At 36.4% G+C, this 20,584-nt stretch overlaps 1 protein-coding gene across 3 annotated transcripts in view; it reads left to right on the top strand.

Annotated features, from left to right (window-relative positions):
• SHOC1 (shortage in chiasmata 1) overlaps positions 1-20,584 on the top strand; it is a 162,303-nt gene that overhangs the window by 76,654 nt on the left and 65,065 nt on the right. For all 3 annotated transcript variants that reach the window (XM_056806600.1, XM_056806599.1, XM_056806598.1), the window contains exons 16-18: positions 6,022-6,126; positions 8,543-8,733; positions 16,718-16,790. In XM_056806600.1, the coding sequence (XP_056662578.1) occupies positions 6,022-6,126; positions 8,543-8,733; positions 16,718-16,790 (369 nt within the window). The remainder of the gene's footprint in view (positions 1-6,021; positions 6,127-8,542; positions 8,734-16,717; positions 16,791-20,584) is intronic.

Below are 20,584 nucleotides of genomic sequence, written 5' to 3'. Positions count from 1 at the left end.
CAGTGTTAAACAGGCCCAAGACCATAAGTTACTTGAGATGAACTCCGTATTTTACAAAAATAACTGAAGATATTGGAAAGCATTTTGGCAGAAATTTGTTTTAGAGCACATCTTATGCCATGATCTATTTGTCATCTGTGATCCTGGAGAGACCCATTCCCACAAAGAGCTTTACCTACTAAGGTTTTACCCAGACTGAGTCCAGTCATGGGAAAAGACCAGTCCCAAAGAGGAGTCAGGCTTTTCTTGTACTCTCTAATTTTTTATTTTCCAATACTAGAAGCTGGGGGGAAACTCTTAAACTTGGCCTCATGCCTAGAGCCTCTTCTAAAAGGGATTAACAAAGATCCCATCTAGGAAAAGTACTCAGTGTACAAAGTAGATAAGAATATGGCTGTGTATTTCTTCTTGTTATTGTTCAGTCATGTCCAACTCTTCCTGACTTCATGGACCATAGAGTACATTTTCTTGGCAAAGATACTGGAGTGGTTTACCATTTTCTTCTCTACTGAACTACCTAGCTGCCATACTTGTTCTGCTTCTCCACATTTCTTCTAAAAACAAATATCTAAAACATGAAACAATTCCTTATTATACCCTCTTAAAAGGTAATGGCATTTGTGGGGCTACTGTATTGATATTCCACTCTTCTCTCTGACCTGAAGTGTCAGGGCAACCCACTAAATCCAACTTTCCTGGCAAGCCAGGACACAACATGGTCTTTCATAGTTCTTGCAGTTGCATCCTCCTCCTAGTGGTGGTACATCTCCTCTGAAAGGAAAAAATAAATAAACCAGAATAATTGCAGAAAGCACTTCTTGCTGAGCAACCAGCCCTGACTCAAGAGCTCCTAAACTCCTGCTTATGAGGTAGCAGCCAAGCCTAGAGACGTCTGTCTCTAAGTAACCTATGCTCATAGGACAAACAAAATACAGCTCATGGATTTGATCTCGTATCAGACTTAACTAGGCAAGCACACGTTCTTATTGCCACGTGGCTCACAAATGGCCACTGGTAGAAGTGGGAAAGAGAAATCCAAGGGCCAGCCACAAGCAACATATTCAGAACTAAAGAAGAGAGAAAGAGACAGAAAATGTGTTCTTTCCTTTTATAGCCTATGTGAATGTTTTTAACTACCTGAATCATCAATCATCTCAAACACAGGTTTTCCCCCCCACACCAATCATGGCAACCATAAAGAAGTTGTTTCAGTTTCCCAAAGTATAAACCAGAGCATGCGGTCCCAGATCCTATGGCAACTCAGGGGGAAAGAAAGCATTTCTCCTGATTATACCTATTACAAGTTCAAAATGAATATACCAGGGGGCAGCTGGATAGCTCAGTGGATTGAGAGCCAGGCCTAGAGACGGGAGGTCCTAGGTTCAAATCTGGCCTCAGCCACTTCCCAGCTAGGTGACCCTGGATAAGTCACTTGACCCCCACTGCCTAGTCCTTGCCACTCTTCTGCCTTGGAGCCAAAACACAGTATTGACTCCAAGATGGAAGGTAAGGGTTTAAAAAAAATGAATATACTACTTGAGCATAAAGGTACTCATGATTTTAAAAAGTTAGAAGAGAATCAAATCAAGTGTCACAGGGCTTAAGGGAAAATTCTTAACCAGTCAAGGACTAGAGAAGATTGCTGAAGATAAAACAGATAATGCAAACTTTAATTATATAAAATTGAAAAGCTTTTGTACAAACAAAATCAATGCAGTAATGATAAGTAAAAATTTGGAAAGAAAAATATTTGTTATCAAATAACTAAATCTGTTACCCCCTTACACCTAGCAGACTGGCCAACATGGCAGCAAAGGAAAGTGATAAATGTTGGAAGGGATGTGGCAAAATGGGGATGCTAATGTATTGTTGGTAAAGTTGTGAATTGGTCCAACTATTCTGGAGGGCAGTTTGGAACTGTTGGGTTTGTACACCAAAGAAATCATAAGGAAAAAGACTTGTACAAAAATATTTATAGCTTCACTCTTTGTGGTGGCAAAACGTTGGAAAAGGCAGGGATGTCCATTGATTGGGGAATGGCTGAACAGATTGTAGTATCTAGTGATGGAATATTATTGTGCTGAAAACAATAATAAACTGGAGGAATTCCATGTGAACTTCAAAGACCTCCAGGATCTGATGCAGAGTGAAAGGAGCAGAACCAGGAGAACATAATACACAGAGATGGATACACTGTGGTACAATCAAATGTAATGCATTTCTCTACTAGCAGCAATGCAACGATCCAGGACAATCCAGAGGAACTTGTGAGAAAGATGCTATCCGAATCCAGAGAGAGAATGGTGGGAGTTAAAATACAGAAGAAAAACATGATCAATCACATAGTTCAGTGGGGATATGATTAGGGTTTTAATGTTAAAGATCACTCTACTGCAGATATGAATAACATGGAAATGGGTTTTAAACAAAGATACATGTATAACCCAGTGGAACTGCTTGCTAGCTCCAAGAGGGGGGATAAAAGGGGGGGGGGGAATCATGAATCAAGAAACTATTCTAAATAAAAAGAGGGGAGGAAAACTCAACCATAAAAAAAATAAATAAATAAAAGTCTGGTGCCTAGATGGGGCACTAAGCCTAGAGTCAGGAAGACTGAAGTTTAAATCTAGTTTCAAACATTTAGTAGCTGTGTGACCCTGGTCAAGTTACTTCTGTTGGCCTCAGTTTCTTCATTTGTAAAATAAGGATAATGATAACACCTACATCCCAGGGTTGTTGTGAAAATCAAATGAGATAATATTTATAAAGCACTTAGCACAGTATCTGGTACATAATAAGCACTATATAGACATTAAATAAATATTAGCTGTTTTTAGAATAAGTGATATATAAGATGAAGAATCATTTGCCTCATTGGTAAGTGGTTAAAAGGTATGAACAAATTTCTCCAAAAAAGAACTATAAACTATTAGCAGCTGTTTTAGCTCATTCCAAATTCCAAGTCAAAACAACTGATGGTTCTCTTCATACCCAACAAATTAGCCAAGATGACCAAAGTTGGAAAGAGTTTTGGAGGGCCTATGGACCGACACTCATAGTAAGCAGCCACTGTTGAAGCTGTAGTCCAAGTAGTCTAGAAAGCAGTTTGAAATCATTTTTAAAAGTTATTGAAATGCCTGTACTTGATCTAGTGATGCCAGTACGCCAAGGAGTTTAAAGATAGAAATAAGGGTGAGGGTATGTATGTATGTACATTTGTGCATGTATATGTATTTGTACCAAAAAAATTCATAGCACTTTTGATAGCAAAGAATTGTAAACAAAGTAGATACTCATTGATTGGAGAATAAGAGAATAAGCAAATTGTGGGACATGCATGTAATAGAATATTGCTGTGCTTTAAGAAAATGTGAATATTAAAATTTTGGAGCAGCCTGGTAAGACATATGAACTTAATGTAGAGTGAGGGCAGCTAGGTAGCTCAGTAAATACAGAGCTTGGCCTAGAAAGGAAGGTCATGGGTTCAAATTTTACCGTGAGCAAGTCGCTTAATACCAATTGCCTACCCTTTATCAATCTGCTTTCGAACTGATACTTAATATTTATTCTAAGATGAAAGTATGGGTTAAAGAAAAAAACTTACTGCAAAGTGAAGTTGCCAGAAAAACAATATATCCAATGATTACAGCAATGTAAATAAAAAGAACCAAAAAACAACAATGTTATAAACAATGTTATATAACAATGTCTGACAATGGTTCTTGAAGAAAAATTGAGAAAGTGTCTCTCTCTGTTCTTTGAAGAGGTGAGTCTATGAGTGTGGAATATATCATATATATGCTGTCAGAATTGATATGTTGTTTGGTTTTGCTGAATTTCTTTTTTCTCTTGTTACAAGGGATGGATTTCTAAGGAAGAGGAAGGGGTGATATATATTCAGAAATGAAAATGACAAAAAAAGATATCAATAAAAATAAGATTTTTAAACAATATATTCTAGAATTTTACCAGGAATAAAAGTTTAGCTCACCAGCTAGTGTTTATAAACTCTATCCTTTCCCATTTTTGAGGATTGAAACAACAGACCTTAGTATTCTCAGAGACTGGTAACAGCTCAGCAATTATATCTGTAAGAGTTTACGTACTGAAATTCACCTAAGTCTTTTTATTTGAATATATTGAGAGCAACTAAATATTTTTATTATGTCACTTATCTTGAGTTTCACTCTCTGATGACCATTTTTGTTCTATCCTTTCTAATCAAGAAATCATTCTCCAAGGAAGAGAAAAGAAGAGCAAAATAAAAGATTGGTTATGCTGTTTTCTCACTGTTGTTCATTATTATCGTGTCTAAATACTTTGAGATATGATTCTTTTTGGATTTTCCTCTTGCTTCCCCCCACACCCTTAAACTATTAAAATATCTAGGAAAATGGAAAATCCTAATTACCAGAAGATTAGTCTTTATGAAAGGAAAGAGGGCTGCAGCAAAAGCAGAACATTACCTAGTAATATAATTTGATGTGATTTCTACTGCTCACACATTTGGAATTATTTTAGTATGAACTAAATTTTTGAAGGTTTATAGAATTATAGACCACAATTGTAATAGTCATAAATATAATAGTCCAACAGACTCCTTCAACTCTTTAAGCTGAGATTACTTAACCCCTACTTGTAGGAGCCTACCCCTAATCAAAGCACCTTTGATGATGCCTCACCAGCAGCTTATAGAGTATAAGTGTCAAGTTCTGCTCAACAAATTATTCGTGGGTCAAACTGGGATGAGAAAAATGATTTATGCAATTACAGGAGGGTCAAACCACCAGACTGACAGATCAGACACATAGATATCCTCTCCCTGAGTGGTGACAAAGTTTAATGAGTTGGGATACACAATTTCTAGGGGAAATGATGTAGGTTGAGGGATTAAGTAAGCCTTTTGCAGGAATAATGCTTAGTAATGATTTACAAGATGTAAATAATGGATGTAGATTGCCTTAGTGGCTCTAAGCAGTGTTTTCAATAGGATAATAAATCAATATGTCAGCATATCAATGTATGACCCAATACTGTATGTTCTCACAGAACTGCATCAGTAATTTTCTTGGCAGGACACCTAGTATTTGGGAAGGGGGGAAAAGTTTGCTTTTCTCATGCTGGGGAGCAGACTATGCTTGACAATATCTAAGGTATGATATCCCAGAGACCTTGCAAACGGGTACATTGGGCATTCCACACCCTTGCTGGAATGGAAGCCCTTAATCTTCTTACCACACGTGTTCATCTTTATCTGATCTTAGTACCCCAGGGCCTTAATAGCAAGGTTCTTATCCCTGCCTCCAAGTTTCTCAGCCACTAGATCCCTTCCTTATCTTTCAACCTTTTTAGTAATTGGGTTTTCTTGCCCTTAAATCCTATTTTCTCTGTGACTGAACCAGTGCTGCCAATCACTTGCTCTCTTAGACCTATGGTTAATGGTATTATGTATTCTACCTGTCATTTGTCTCCTAGATTCCTCTACTTTGGGACCTATTTTCAGATTCCAATTATTGCTTGCTTATTCCTAAAATGGCTGATTCCTAAATAACCCTTTGCCTTTGCCTAGACAGATGCTCCTGACCAGTGATCCAAACAATCCCTTTGCCACCTAAGCCCTAATTATGTTTAGACCCCCCACACACACCTTCTTTTCTATTTTCTTTTTTTTTAACCTTACTTTCTGTTAGTAACTATTCTAAGAGGGAAGGAAAGAAGGCATAGCAAAAGAGGTGAGGTGACTTGCCAAGGGTCACACACAGCTAGAACGTGTCTAAAGGTCAAATTAGAGCCCAGGTCCTCCTGACTCCAAATCTAGGGCTTTATCCACTGAGCTACCTGGTCCAGGCTCCCCTTTTTTAAAAAAAAACAGCAAAGGCTCATTTGATATTTTGATTTTTCTATTGGCTTGGGAAGAATTAAGTATAAATTTTAGAAACAGCATTTATGTACAATTTAAGCACTCTGTGTGTGTGTATGTGTTCTAACATAAGTACATCTAAATATATTTTTTCTATTTAGGTAAAAATGCTGAAAGAGAAGTCATATTCAAACGTGCAGCACTGGTCCACCTTTTAGTAACAGTTCGAGATCTCCTCTTAATGTGTACCTTGGACACAGCATTGGGTTAGTTGAAAAGTAATTCATTTCTTCATTTTTTACTTCATCAAAATAAGACATCATAACCTAGAATTTGTCATTTAAAATGTCCTTTATTAAAATACAGATATTTCACAGGAATTTTTGCAACACTTTTCATAATATTATAATCCATATTTTGTTTGAATATTTGTGAAACCAGTGAAGATAGACATTAGTATATTATTTTTTATTTTATTTGAATTAGCTAACATTTTAAAATGAAAAATATTATATCTAATCAGAATCACAAAGATCACTAAACCAAACATGAATATATATAGGCATCCATTTATTATTCTCATGCTGACTTTTAACATTTAACATTAATATTTTGCCTTACTAGTCAAGTCAACAAGAATTTATTAAGCATACTAGGAATGCAAAGGCAAGAAAGAGTTCCAGCTCTCAAAGAGCTCATCATCTACTAGGGAAGATAACATGCAAATGACTGCATCCAAACAAGATGTATCTGTGATAAACTAGAAATGACCCAAGAAGGAAATCACTAACATTACGTGAGATTGAGAAAACATTCTTGTAGAAGGCAGAATTTTAGCTGAAAAAAGTCAAGGCATAGAGATGAGAAAAAAGAGATTCCGGGCATGGGGTGTACTTACAGCCAGTGAAAATTCGCAGAGCTAAGAGATCATGTTCAAGGAACCAATTATAGATGTTAAATAAAGGTTGGTTGATTTGCTATTAATTGTTTGGGTGAGATATACATAAAATATAAATAATTTCTTGCCTATCAAGTAATAATATTTTGATTTAACTACATAGTATTAAAAATAGATAATACTCAATAGATATAATAAAACCAAACCATTTTTTACATTTCACAACACAAAGAAAAATATTTCTAAAATATCAAGACTATGAAACCTTATACTATTTACTCTGAAATTATGTTTTATTTTTTAGTAAATACATTCTAATAAGGCATATAATTCATGTAAAGCATAATTTACACTAAGGTATACAATATAATTTAGAGGATGCTATGGCTCAGGGGCTAAAAGCACTGGGCCTGGAGTCAAGAAGATCTGAGTTCAAATTCAGCCTCAGGTTCTTATTAGCTGTGTGTCTTTGGGCAAGTCACTAAGCCTCTGATTGTCTGGCAAAAGTATCCACTGGAGAAGGATTCCAGTATACTTGCTGAGAAAATCCCATGGATAGCTTATAATCCATGGAGTCACAAGGAGTCAGATATGACTAAACAACAATATAATATAATTTACAATTTACTTTGCTTCACAACTAATGATGATGATAGCAGGATGCCTCTAAATATAAACTAAACTTTTAAAATAAATTAGAGGAGTAGCTAGGTAGCTCAGTTGATAGAGAATCAGGCCTAGAAATGGGACCCCTGGGTTTAAATGTAGCCTCAGCTATTTCCTAGCAGTGTGACCTTGGGCAAGTCACTTAACCTCAATAGCCCTTACTGCTCTTCTGCCTTGGAACTGATACTTAGCATTGATTCCAAGTCAGAAAATAAGAGTTTTTTAAAAAATTAAATCAGATAAATCAATTAGAGCTACAAATGGTGGTGCATCCCTGAAATCCCTGCTTCTGGGAGAGGCTGCAACTAGTGGATTATTTGAGTTCAGTTCTGAACTGCAGTAGAAATAAAGCTCATCCATTGCTAGACTAAGTGGGGCATAAATATGGTAATCACCAGGAGGGGAGGAGAAGCACCAGGCTGCCTAAAGAGGTGAATTGGTCCAAGTTGGAAATAGCACATTAAAGTTTCTATACCAGTCAGCACTGAGATTATGTTTGTTAGTATTTATTAGTAGCCACTGTGCTTCCAGGATGGGTGAAATAGTGAGACCCACTCTTAAAAAATAATGGTAGCAATAAAATAAATATAAATATAAGTTAGAAAACAACTTAATTCAACAAGGCCTTCAAAATAATTCAGAATTGACTATCAGTACTGCTAAACTGCTACCAATAATGAGCAACTCAATTATTTTCCTAAGGTTGTCCATAGGGCCCTAGGTGTGATACCCTTTTTTTCCCATCTGTATGATGCAGAATTTAGTTTTTCTCCAAAAATGTGAAATATTGAGACATTTCAGATGTGTTACAATATGAATATAGACAAATTTTTTAAATTATGAAATGATAGTTTAGGCATGCCTAGTAGAATATTCCTTCATATAATTCTTCACTTGGCTCAATTTTATTTTATTTTTTAAGATCATCTAATAGAAACTTTTAAAAAAAATTTTCAGTGTTTTCAAGTTTTCTTTTACACTGAAAAATAATGTAAAAAAAAAGTAAACATCCAGTGACTTTTGTTGGATTTTTTCCTCTTAGTTTCCTGTTTGGTTGCTGTAAAGTTTGTCAAAAAACAGACTTATGTAATCATTCTTTTTCCTTTGGTTTTTAACAGGATATTTACGGAGAGCAAAAGATGTTTACAAAAGCATGTTAGGTTCCTGTTTGGAGAATATTTGGAGACAGCTTGAGATTGTACAGTTTATCAGGAAGAAAGAGACTGAAACCAACCACAAAGAACAACAATTATATTGTCAGATGTTACATTTTGTACAAACAAACAATACAGAAGAACAGCAATTTAAGGTTAATAATTTCTATAAGATGTTCTTTAAGCTACTGGAATTCATATTCATATTCGCCACCAACATTTATGAATTTAGAAGAGAAATCCTTTAAAAATTGGGAAATAAATTACTTAGTAGTATTATGAACTATTGGGAATATTTAGGCCCTAGAAGAAGTCAATTAATTCATGTGAGAAATTTTTTTCCCATGTAATTGGCTTCATTTTCCCCATTTGCCACAGAGTCTGACTCATTAAAAATGTGGTTTGCATGTTAGGGTAATGTCATCATTCACAATGAAAAAATAATGACCTTTCCTTTCTGCATTTTTATTAGCTTCCATATATGAGAGACAAGGTTGTATATTAGAATCAGAATATTCAAGGGAATAAAAGCCTCATCAGTGTCCTTTTATCAGCTTTGGGACCATGAGCAAGACACGCAACCCTTGTGAATCTTGATTTTCTCTTCTATAAAATGCAGAGAGTAAAACTTATACTAACAATTGTTGTAAGAAAAGTGCTTTTTAAGTTTTAACATAGCATATAAATATGAGTTGTTCAAATTATTGCTATGCTTTAAGTACCTTACTAATGTGATTTCATGCAGTCTTCACACCATTTGTATCAGATAGTGCAAATATCATCCCTGTTTTATAAGTGATAAACCAGACAATATACAGTTTTTTGTTTTTTTAATAAACCCTTACCTTCTCTCTTAGAATCAGTACTAAATATCCTAAGTGTCAGTTCCAAGGCAAAAGAGTAGTAATGGCTAAGCAACTGGAATTAAGTGACTTACCCAGGGTCACACAGCTAGGAAATATCTGAGGCTATATTTGAACCTAGAACCTTCTATCTCCAGGCCTGACTCTATTCCTTAAGTCACCTACCTTCCCCCAAATAATACAAAGTTAAATAATTTAGGAACCAAATTGCAAGTAGAAATATTTTCCCTAAATACATAAGGACCTTTGATAATTTACTTCTCTTATGATTACCTGGTAGGAGTTTGCATTAGATTCATATCCTATACTTATTTATATGGATTGGGTTTGTTATCTCATCGATATGAATAATACTTGTACTGGTACAGATTGCAACTACTCCATATTTCATCATCCAGTGTTCCTGTATTTTTTTTGTATAAGTTTAAAAATAGATATATTCAAGATATGCTTTTAAGTTTAAACTGCATCATTATTTTCTCCATCACCTTAAGTCTAGGCAATCAAAAAATAATAAGCCTAGTTCTGATTTGTAATATTTGCTGATTTCTGAAGTGTAAATGCTCATACTGAAAATTTAAGAATGGCTCCGAAGAGAAGATCTGAGCTGACTTCTGCATATCCCTGATAAATAATTCTCTTCTCTTCTCCATTTAAGTCCCACTTTATCCTCAGGAACCTTACAGTTTTCTAGACTCATAGCCCCACCTCCCAGGAAGGAATTATAGGCCAAAAGAGACAAGAGCATCGTCTACTAGGAAGTTCCTTTCTCCCTCTAGGGGCCTTTACAGCGTTCCAGACTTATAGTGGCACCCTAAGGTCTAGGACTCCCTTGAAAAAAACCCTTTTGACCTTGAGGTGACCAGTGGGGCTTAGCAAAGCATGCACAAACTCAGTGCTTTTAGAGGGCAGGAACAGGCTTGTTTTCATGATTCTGCCATAGTCACTTGCTGCTCTGCCAACCTCAGGGCTATGTGCTTGTTTCAGCTCAGTCTACAAATTTGGGTCCAACAATTCAAAAGGAAATCCTTTTCTCTCTAGAGAGAGAGTTGCCTAAGAACTTTGTTTTGCTCATGAAATCCCCTCCTTCTCTGTAAGAATCCAAGACCTGAAACTCTCACCATTCCACTAATGCCCCAAGATATAGCCATCTCTTGGCCCATGTGGTTCTCCCTGCCAGGATCTCTTTGGCTGTTCTACCACTATCTCTCCACTGCTGCCAGTTCCAAAGCCGAGGGTTTCCGGGAAGGGAAGAGATAGAAGTAGGAAGGAGGAAGTGCTGAAAAACCCAAAGGACCCATATTCACGGTGTAGTCACTAGTTTAGTCATTCTCTCAGGTTTAGAATTCAACTCACCTCAAATTCCTAAATTTCCTAGCAGATAGTTATAAGATTATCATCAAAGCATTTATTTGTTTCTCCTCCTACTTCCCTCCACTTACTGAAGACATTTTAAAACTACAGAATTCCTGTATCCCCTAAGCATAGTGAAGTGAAATATGTCCTTAGGTTGGTCCCATGCAACAATGCATTTCTTGTTCTGTTGTACGTAATCATGTGGTGACCAAGATTTTCAATGGTCGTAGTTCAGCACGTACATCGTCTAAATGAGGATGAGCACGACTTTCATAAGGAGAGATCTTCAAAAGCGTAACAAACGTTCTGCCCTTTATCCTTGTCACGTTGATGGAGTTAAGAGTTTTTATTCCATTAGAGAGCCATGTTCATTCATTTTCATGGGGATCTCCATACATTGTATATAGAGAAATGACTTCAGGCTACATTTGTTCATACTCTAGCTAGTACTATGAAACAAAACAGATTTGTGACAGGTTCACTCATTCAACTTTTCCTTGGCAGCCTTGCTTGAGAATTCAATGGAAGCTGGTGTCAAAAATATATTTGCATTTCTCTAAGAAGTCCTTGCATCTCTATAGTTATAAATACTAAGAGCCATAATGAAATTATATCAAGAAATTGGGGGGAGGCAGCTAGGGGGCTCAGTGTCTTGAGAGCCAGGCCTAGAAAAGGGAGGTCCTGGGTTCAAATCTGGCCTCAGATACTTCCTAGCTGTGTGACCCTGGGCAAGTCACTTAACCCCCTTTTGCCTAACCCTTACCACTCTTCTGCCTTAGAACCAATACACAGTATTGATTCTAAGACAGAAGGTCAGGGTTTAAAAAAAAAAGAAATTTTTTATATAATTATGCTTAAGAAACATGCAGAAAGTTAAGCACTTTGCATAGTCATACTGTAATAACACACTACTATCAGGAGGATGCTATCAGTGAATATGACAATCTGTTTATCAGTCAGGAAAATCATTCATGCTGCCTGAGATTGACATAAGAAATGCAATAATGAGAGATAGATTCTTTGGCTGAACGTTCTCTAACAGTTCACTGATAAAGATAGCAATTGTAGATCGCATCAAGGAACATTTTAGCATGTATTCACCATTTGGTTTCACATTGATCTTATTAGAGACACCAGCACATCTAAATCATAAATTTTCATGAGTAACAGCTAAATAGATGAAACAACAATATACATATTTTATCTGACATGGTTACGGAATGAGAACTTGTGGTTAATAGATTATGTTGGTGAATAGTTCATACTTATGCCATTCATGACTTGACAGTTTTCAAATAGTAAAACGCATACCAAAAAAATGTAATAACCATAATTTAGCTCAATATAACTGAATCTATTTTAAGTTTACTATGGTAATTTAAAAGTCCCTAAGAAGAGGGGCATCTAGGTAGCTCACTGGATGGAGAGCCAGACCTAAAGACAGGAGGTCCTGGGTTCAAATTTGGCCTCAGATATTTCCTAGCTATGTGACCTTGGATAAGTCACTTAATCCCAATTGCCTAGCCCTAACCACTCTTCTGCCTTGAACTTAGGTTCTCAAATGTGACATCTTGTTTAATGACCAGTGAATTGTCACACCCCTAGAGAAATTAAATCTGATCAGTAGTAACCATTTTTGCTATAAGCAAAACTAGAAGATTCAGGGAAGTTGCAGGTAAGCAAGACAGAAAACAAGTTATCCTTTCAAAAGGCAGAGGTGGTTTTATCATGTATTTGAACCCAAGATGAAATATAATTCCATGGGATATTTTATGAGTCTACATTATAGTATTCAAGATGAGCATAAGCAAAAAAATTACCATAAACATAATTGCAACTTACGGTCCAATATCTCTTACAAAAAAATAAGGAGGCCAAAAAATTCTATGAGAATTCCATAAGACCTTCTGAATTTGCATTTGAAAGGCAGCACTAAGAGTTGTCACTGGCCAAAATAGAAGATCAAAACTAAGAGATTTTGCTGCTGAAAAACATACACACACACACACACACACACACACACACACACACACACACATTTTAATATGATATTTACCCATGCCATATATATATATATATGCCATATATATATATATATATATACACACACACACATTTTAATATGATATTTACCCATGCCAAGTGGGGAAAACAATGACCTTGCCTCTTTGATTTTTATTTTGTTTTGGCTAAAATTCATTTACATATCAAACTAAGGAGAAGCTTAAAAATGTGTAACCCTAAAATAGATTGATTAAACCCAGACACAAGAATATTAAAAATACAACAATTTAGTTTTATCCTGAAAACATTTGACCTGGCTTTGTTAGCTGGAAATGGTCTACCTATAACTAAGAAGCTGTCAATTTACCCTAATAACAGAGAAGTTTTCCGGTTTTCAGGCGAGATCAACAACACCCAGCAAATAGAAGACCAGAGAAAATATATCTATGATATCACCAAAATGTCAACATCCCTACATCATACTCTTCGCATGTGCTCTAAGGAGCACATGTGTTCTCAAGGTGTATGCTCCCATTGCAGTCCCCATGCAGGTATAATCTTCCCACTGATAGCATGTATATTCTCAGGAGAATGAGTCCCAGTTTGGGGGCCTTTTAGCTAACCACAAAGCCACTGCTTCTCTTTCATTAGGGAAACCTGGGCAAAAGTATACTCTGCTCTGGGAAGTAGCAAAAATGAATCAGTAACTTCCTAGCAGTTTTGAGTCTTTCTCTGTCTCTTCCTGTGTACTTCCCCAATTATTTTTTCCACTGTGTTAGAACAATAACATTTAGTAATGAGGTGGTTAACAGTTTTTATCAAATTTTCTGGCTCGACAAAAAGAAAATCTTTAAATACAGAAAAGTTGTTTGGGTTTTTTTTTTAATCTCTAAAGGAACTGGAATAAACTATCTCATAGATCTGGGTATGATGTGAGGTTTAAACCCTATGGAGAAAGTGGGAGGGAACAGGGATAGGGAATTAGATGAAAAATTATTGTACACTACTGAATGCCTAGATGAATTTCAGCAAGGCCAGAAATGCCCTGATGTACCTTTGGGGCACTAATGGTCTTTAGAGCTTATCTGTAGTGGCAGCCCCTCTTCAGTTTCTGAGTGACCCTTTGTCACTGACCATTTGCTGTTCTTGACTGCATGTCAGGACTTTTCCTCCTTTTTCCAAGGGAATCCAAAGGGTGGGTTAGGATGAGCTAATGCATAAAAATGAGAATTTTCTTCAGTCCAGAAGGCCAAGGGAAAACTTTTTACAGACATCATCTGTAGCATCCTTATCTCTGTCAAAGACTAGAAGAAGGTGATAGAAGGACCTTTTCTCTTCCAGATTCATAGAGTATACAAATATCCTGACAGTTTATATGCCTTGTAATTGATTACTGAGCTTAACAAAGCCCGCAGATGAAAGACTAGAACAGTTGCAAGCTCTCCTTCCCAAAGCCTTTCAAGTTAGGTGGAGGAAGAATTGTTGTGGGCCCCAGGAGGGATAAAGGTCATCGGCCTTACTATGTCACCAAATGGGCCATCTTTCTGGGATTTTTTTCTTTTTCTTTTTTTTTTTGAGAGAGAAAAAAGCTTCTCCCCAGAGGAAGAGACAAAAAGAGTATTATACCCAAGAGAGATAGTTATACTCAAAAGGTAAGGAATAGCCCTACCTACCTGCCTAACTCAACAGCCAATATTATAATAGCCACCACCATCAGAAACCAAATTTCAGTCATAGAATGTATAAAATTGGGGGAACTGTTTTTAAACTAACCTAATTAAAAGATTCATCAGACTGAATGTAGTTCATCATGTTTTTGACCCGTGACAAAATGTGACATTGACATTAAGCCCTATCAGTTTATCTGGATCTGCAAAAGTAAAGTCCGGGCATCTGCTAGGAAATTCATAGGACAAACTCTTTACCCTGGAGGCAGCAAGTGAGTGAATATTAAAAGTACTACAATATCAAACAAATTGATATGTAATTATTATACAATCATAATACTGACCGTTGGCCATCATGTCCCAATACTACACATCCATAGAATCACTTTTTCACTAAAAGCTGTCAATCTTTAGGTAGAATTTTTTTTTTCTGCAACGACATATGTTAAATTTTAAAGTTCACTCATTTATTCAGTGACGTTGTGGTTCTTCTCTCGGGAAGATACATAGATGGATAGAATGAGACAGTCACTGGCCTGGAGCTTTCAGTGAGAATTATTGTTCACTTTATGACCAATTTTAGTGGAGCATATTATAAAGAACAAGGTTATCCGCTTAACTTTAGTCTGCTCATGTTTTAGAATTTATATTTAAGTAAATGAAAGAGTTGGAATAGATGACCTCTCAGGTCCCCTGAAGCTCCACACTATGATCCTATATTACCTGTATGCCAGCCTGTGGTTGGTTAGCACATTGACCAGAGAATGGTGCCGGTGAGGCCAAAAGCTCACTGAATGAGCTGTATTAGGACATACTTGCATTTGAATTTCTCTCCCTCTTTCTCACAAATATGTTCCTACATGAATATGGATGAGTTCATATAAAGCCTTCAGGGTTACAAACACCAACAAACCAACTGGAAAAATCACCTAAGGTATTAGCAGCAACATCTTCATATATGAGGGGCAGCTAGGTAGGTAGTGGGGCTGTTTCATAAAGCTCAAAGACTTTGAGCTGGTGGGGGCTTCAGAAGCCATCTGTTCCAACTCCCTTACTTTACAGATGAAGAAACAGACTTAGAGAAGTTCAGTGAGTTGCCCAACACAATACAACTGGTAAGTGGCAGAGCCAAGATTCCAACCTAGCGAGATTGAAATCAGCTTCAATGCCCTCTCCACTGTAGCACATGCTTTTCAAATGTATATTAATATCTGATGCCATATTACGGGTACTCCAAAATGGTATTCTCAGTTAATAAGATGTGGAGTCATTACATAGACTATTCTTCTTGTAGCACATGGATCATGAAATCTAACACATCAACATCGTGTTAAAGAAAATTCTTTGTAAATGTATTACTTGTAAGTAGAAATTAATATTGTTGCCAAAGAAATTGGAAAACTGCTGTTGCAATCAAAATGTTTCAAATAAGAAATGGTAAGTTCACTGGTGGGAAGAGGGGAGCTAGAAATTCTACATACTGATTTTATTTTCCCTACGACTTTTAATGGAAATTCTGGCAAATTTTTTAATCTTTTTAATATATTTTTCTCTATACTCTGATAAAGAATAAAATAGGAAGGGGTGGGGCAGCTGGGTAGCTTGGTGGATTGAGAGCCAGGCCTAGAGAAGGGAGGTCCTAGGTTCAAATCTGGCCTCAGACACTTCCCAGCTGGGTGACCCTGGGCAAGTCACTTAACCCCCATTGTCTAGCCCTTACCATTCTTCTGCCTTGGAGCCAATACACAGTATTGATTCCAAGATGGAAGGTAAGGGTTTAAAAAAAAAAAGAATAGGACTCCTAAGATAAATTGACAGCAACAGGAATAGCCACCATTCAGCATCTTCTCCTTAAAGGGTCTTTACCTTCAGATTTATCATCCTATCCAGGTCTTACCTATCAGTCCCCAGGTTAATCCTTCCTTCACAAAGAGGTTGGTACTTCCCCCAGTTTTCTTCTCCAACATAAACCCTGTGAAGATTTCAATATAAATGTTGATTTCCCCTCACATGTCTTTGCTTCTTAGTTTATCAACCTATTTAATTAAGCCTTCCTAATTCAGTCAGTCAGTTTTAGAGCTAAGACAATAAGGGACATCAGGACAGTGAGTGTCCACCTGGATTGCTTCTGGTAGTGAAAAGGTCAAGTCCTTGGTTTTTGTCCTTATCTCATCCTCACCTAGCAATGTGTCCTTACAGATGGGATTCTCATTCATTTAAGTATATGTTGGTTTTTTTGCTTTGAACAGGTGCTAATTATAACAAGAATGGACTCAGATGAAGAACATTATTTCCTTATTAAAACACTTAGCAAAATAAAAGGTTAGTATTTCTTTTCCTTTGTTGCTGAATTAATTTCAATATGTATATCTTATTTAAAGATGATGTCTAGATTAAATACTAGTTTAAGAATATAGAGGATACTGTTATGTTATTTATGCAATGTCTGTGTTCTTTAATTATAGAGGTGTTTTTAGCCTCATTACATTCATTCAGGAAATTTGTTTTCATATTAGAAGACTCGAGTAAATAAAATGCAGCCTTCATATTGTTCCAATGAAGCTTAGCTAGATGAGTGAAAAGAATGGAATGTCTTATATGCAAATTCATCAGTAAATGTTTTTTATGCATAATTATATGAGAGATCACTAATATGTAAATGTAATGGTACTGTAAGGCAGAAAAATTGCTAACAATGAGTCACACTGTCTCTCTAAGCTGAGGACCTCACCTCTAATTTCATTGTGAAAATTGAGTCCATTCATCATTTCCTTCTGTGCATCTCAGAACCCCTTGACATCCTTGACTCACTCTTGCTTTCCTCTAGTCTCTGATAATGAAATGGTCCTCTCCTCTGTATCCAAGCCTCTCCCATTTTCTACAGTAGATTGCCCTTTAAATCACCTGTTCTCTTTCCCTGATCCAAACTACTGGCTCTCTCTTTTGGCTTCCAATGTGATCAAGATTCCCTCACCCTTAAAATACTTTTACCAGATCCTATTGACTCCTAAAGCAGCCTATATTATTAATACCTTTCTCAGCCAAACTTGTTGAAAAAAACATTCATAATTATTGCTTGTGCTTCCTCACTTCTCACTTATTCCGACCCTTGTAATTTGGATACCATTCTCATCGCTCAACCAAGAATGCCTTCTTCAAAATTACCAACAACTACTTATTTGCCAAATTTAATTTTTTCTCAGACCTCATACATCGGACTGCATTTGTCACTATTGACCACCCTGAGGGATACTCTCTAAACTGGGTTTACATCTTTTCACTGTTTATATCTTAGATACTTTTGAAAAGTATTATTTCAAGTTTTTATTCTTTATTGCCTTGAAAGCAACTACTAAAATATATTTCAAGAATTCTCTTTTAGTCCTAGTCTGATTTTCTAGCTGTGTCATGTACGTGAATAGATAAATATTAAGTCCCTTACACATCATAATCTGTTGTCAGTATGTTCTTCTCTAAAGTGGATACTCATTATTCCTCCCACCCATCTCTCACTTTCATCTCTTGCCAGCTAAATATTATCTTCTACCCTTCTTCATGACTTCCCTGCCAGAGGTCCAATATAAATCTAAAAGATGTCTTATTACTTCCAAAATCATCATCTGGTGTTTACCACCTTTTAAAAAATGAAACACTAATACCTTCCTTGCACTCAGCAGTTCAGGACCTCCTCTAAAATTCTATGCTAATACTTCATCATGGTGTGGAAGTAGCTTGGTAGCTCCAGGGTTCTCAGAAGCTACAACAGTATAATACAAATTCTGGAAGAATCTCCCAGTTTAAAAAGACCTGGAGTTGGGGCCCAGGCCCAGACTGAAAATTAGCTGTCCAACAATTTAGTTGAGTTCATAGAGAGTTTTGTTGTTTTGCCATATCACCTCTTAAAGACTATCTTCTAAGTCAGTGATGGCAAACCTATGGCATGGGTGCCAAAGATGGCATTCAGAGCACTCTCTGTGGGTATGTGGCCACCCTCCCTTCCCACCCCCCACCCCTAGAGTTCATTACTAGAAAAGCAGAGGGACTCAGGTGGAGTCGCTCCCCTCTCCCTCCCCTCTATGCCTGATGACATTTTTTTCGTATCACCCACCTCTCTGCCCAGCAGTGTACAGTAAGGGGAGGGGCAGGGCATACCCAGTATGTGATGGGAGGTGGGCACAGTACTTGGTCTGGGGAATGGAGTGGGGGCGGGCCCCGGCACTCCATCTCTAAAAGATTTGCCATCACTGTTCTATGTAGTAGTCTGCAGGAAAATGCATACAATGACAAATTTCAGATCTTTGAAGTGTTGAAGTAATATAATAAATGTATGTACATATGTGTGTATATATAGCTTTATATGATATATAATAACATATCATATATATATATATATATATATATATATACTATATTTTTAGGAAAGCAACTTCCTTTTTCATATTAGTAGAGTTGAATCAAGTGACCTTTCCATATTAGTTCAGAGATGTTGAGCTAGGTGAGTGTAAGGAGTTTAATATAATGTGTGTATGTGTGTATAATATTATACAGCCAAATATCTTAGTTTTAAAGCACTGTGTCTCCAAATCCTACTGTAGGATATAACTTCTGGAACTATTAAAGTTGATGGCATTTACTAACAAGTATCATATTCTCTTCCTGACTTCAATATTTTTTCATCTTCCATCTTAGAGTCCATTTTTGTGCTTCATCTACTAACTATAAAGATTAATTTGTTATTTATTAGGTATAGTGTGTAATTTGAACACAGAGAAATAAATACCTGAGAAAGGATTCTTTCCTTGTCTCTGTGATGCATGGTCAGGGAATTTCACTTGAGTTCCTTTAACCAGCAAGAGAATTTTATTCCCAGTTGCCCTTGGAAGAGACTGTTGGGAGATAATGGTCACTCTTGGAATTGTCCCCTCAAGAGTAAGGGGATCAGAGATTTCCTCAGATCACTCTTGGAAGATTGTGGGGGTGATTAGTTGGAAAAATCATAATTTTATCTCAGAAGACTGTTAGTAACTGAACTGGCTTAGATTGAGTTACTGAAGCTGTTTTCTCTGAAACTCTCCAGGGAGAGCAACACAAAGCAGGAGATACACAGACAGCTTGTCTTGTGAAATCTGACACAGACAGCAGAAGGGTGGGGGTTGCTTCAAACTCTCTCAAGAGTATATAAACTACTTTAGGAGTTACTATATATATTTAAGGTTCTTCGTTTTGGAAAGAGGCTTAGATTATCATTTTAGTCGGATAGGATGGTGAGTGTAGTATCTACTTTCATAGACAAAGATTTCCCTTGCAGAAAAGATTGGGTTCGGGGATTTAGTTAGAATTGATTAGATATAGGGAATATATCTCCTATCAATAACTATACTTCCTTTTCCTTTCCCTGCATCTTTTATAGTTTAATAAGCAGGAATTTCTTTATAACCAGTCTCCAGCAGAATCCAACCATCTCCTCAACTGCCAACAACTGAATCTCCATATGAGCTATATTCTATCAATATTTATTGACATCTATAAATACTAGATCCATATTCCCCAAAACATAACACAAAAACATTGACTATACAGCTGATGAACTCCATTTTGATTACCATAACTATATTCATTTACTATTGGTTTGGCTTTTCCTTTTGTGTAATGTTATAAAGTTAACACATGCTTCCATCTCTCGCTCTCTTACAAACTCTTAATCAGTGCATTTAACAAGTTGCTAATATGTTTGCACATGTAGCTAACATGTCATTTCAACAAATCAGGACTTTAATGAGTATGAGGAAAGAGACAACACTTATTTTATTTTGATTTTTCTGTATCCAAATCATCAAATCAAGTCATAAAGAACTGATTGCATACATACTGTGTACCTAATATGCTATTCCTTTGCATTCTACAAAAGAGTATATATGACATAGTTGTCAGTTGGTCAGCCCTAGAATCAGCATTTCTTGTATCATGTTTTCTTATAAGAATGAATGAGATATGCATCTGCTGTCATGTTTTTAAATATTTGTTTGTAAATAAATAAAATAAAGATATCTAAAGTAAACTTGAGAGGAACTGAAGAAGTGAGAAGAATAGCAATTCCCTAGTGCCTCTTCTATATT

Source organism: Monodelphis domestica, chromosome 7 (genome assembly GCF_027887165.1).
Source record: "Monodelphis domestica isolate mMonDom1 chromosome 7, mMonDom1.pri, whole genome shotgun sequence".
Lineage (NCBI taxonomy): Eukaryota > Metazoa > Chordata > Mammalia > Didelphimorphia > Didelphidae > Monodelphis > Monodelphis domestica.
This window is presented reverse-complemented; position numbering and strand designations above follow the sequence as displayed.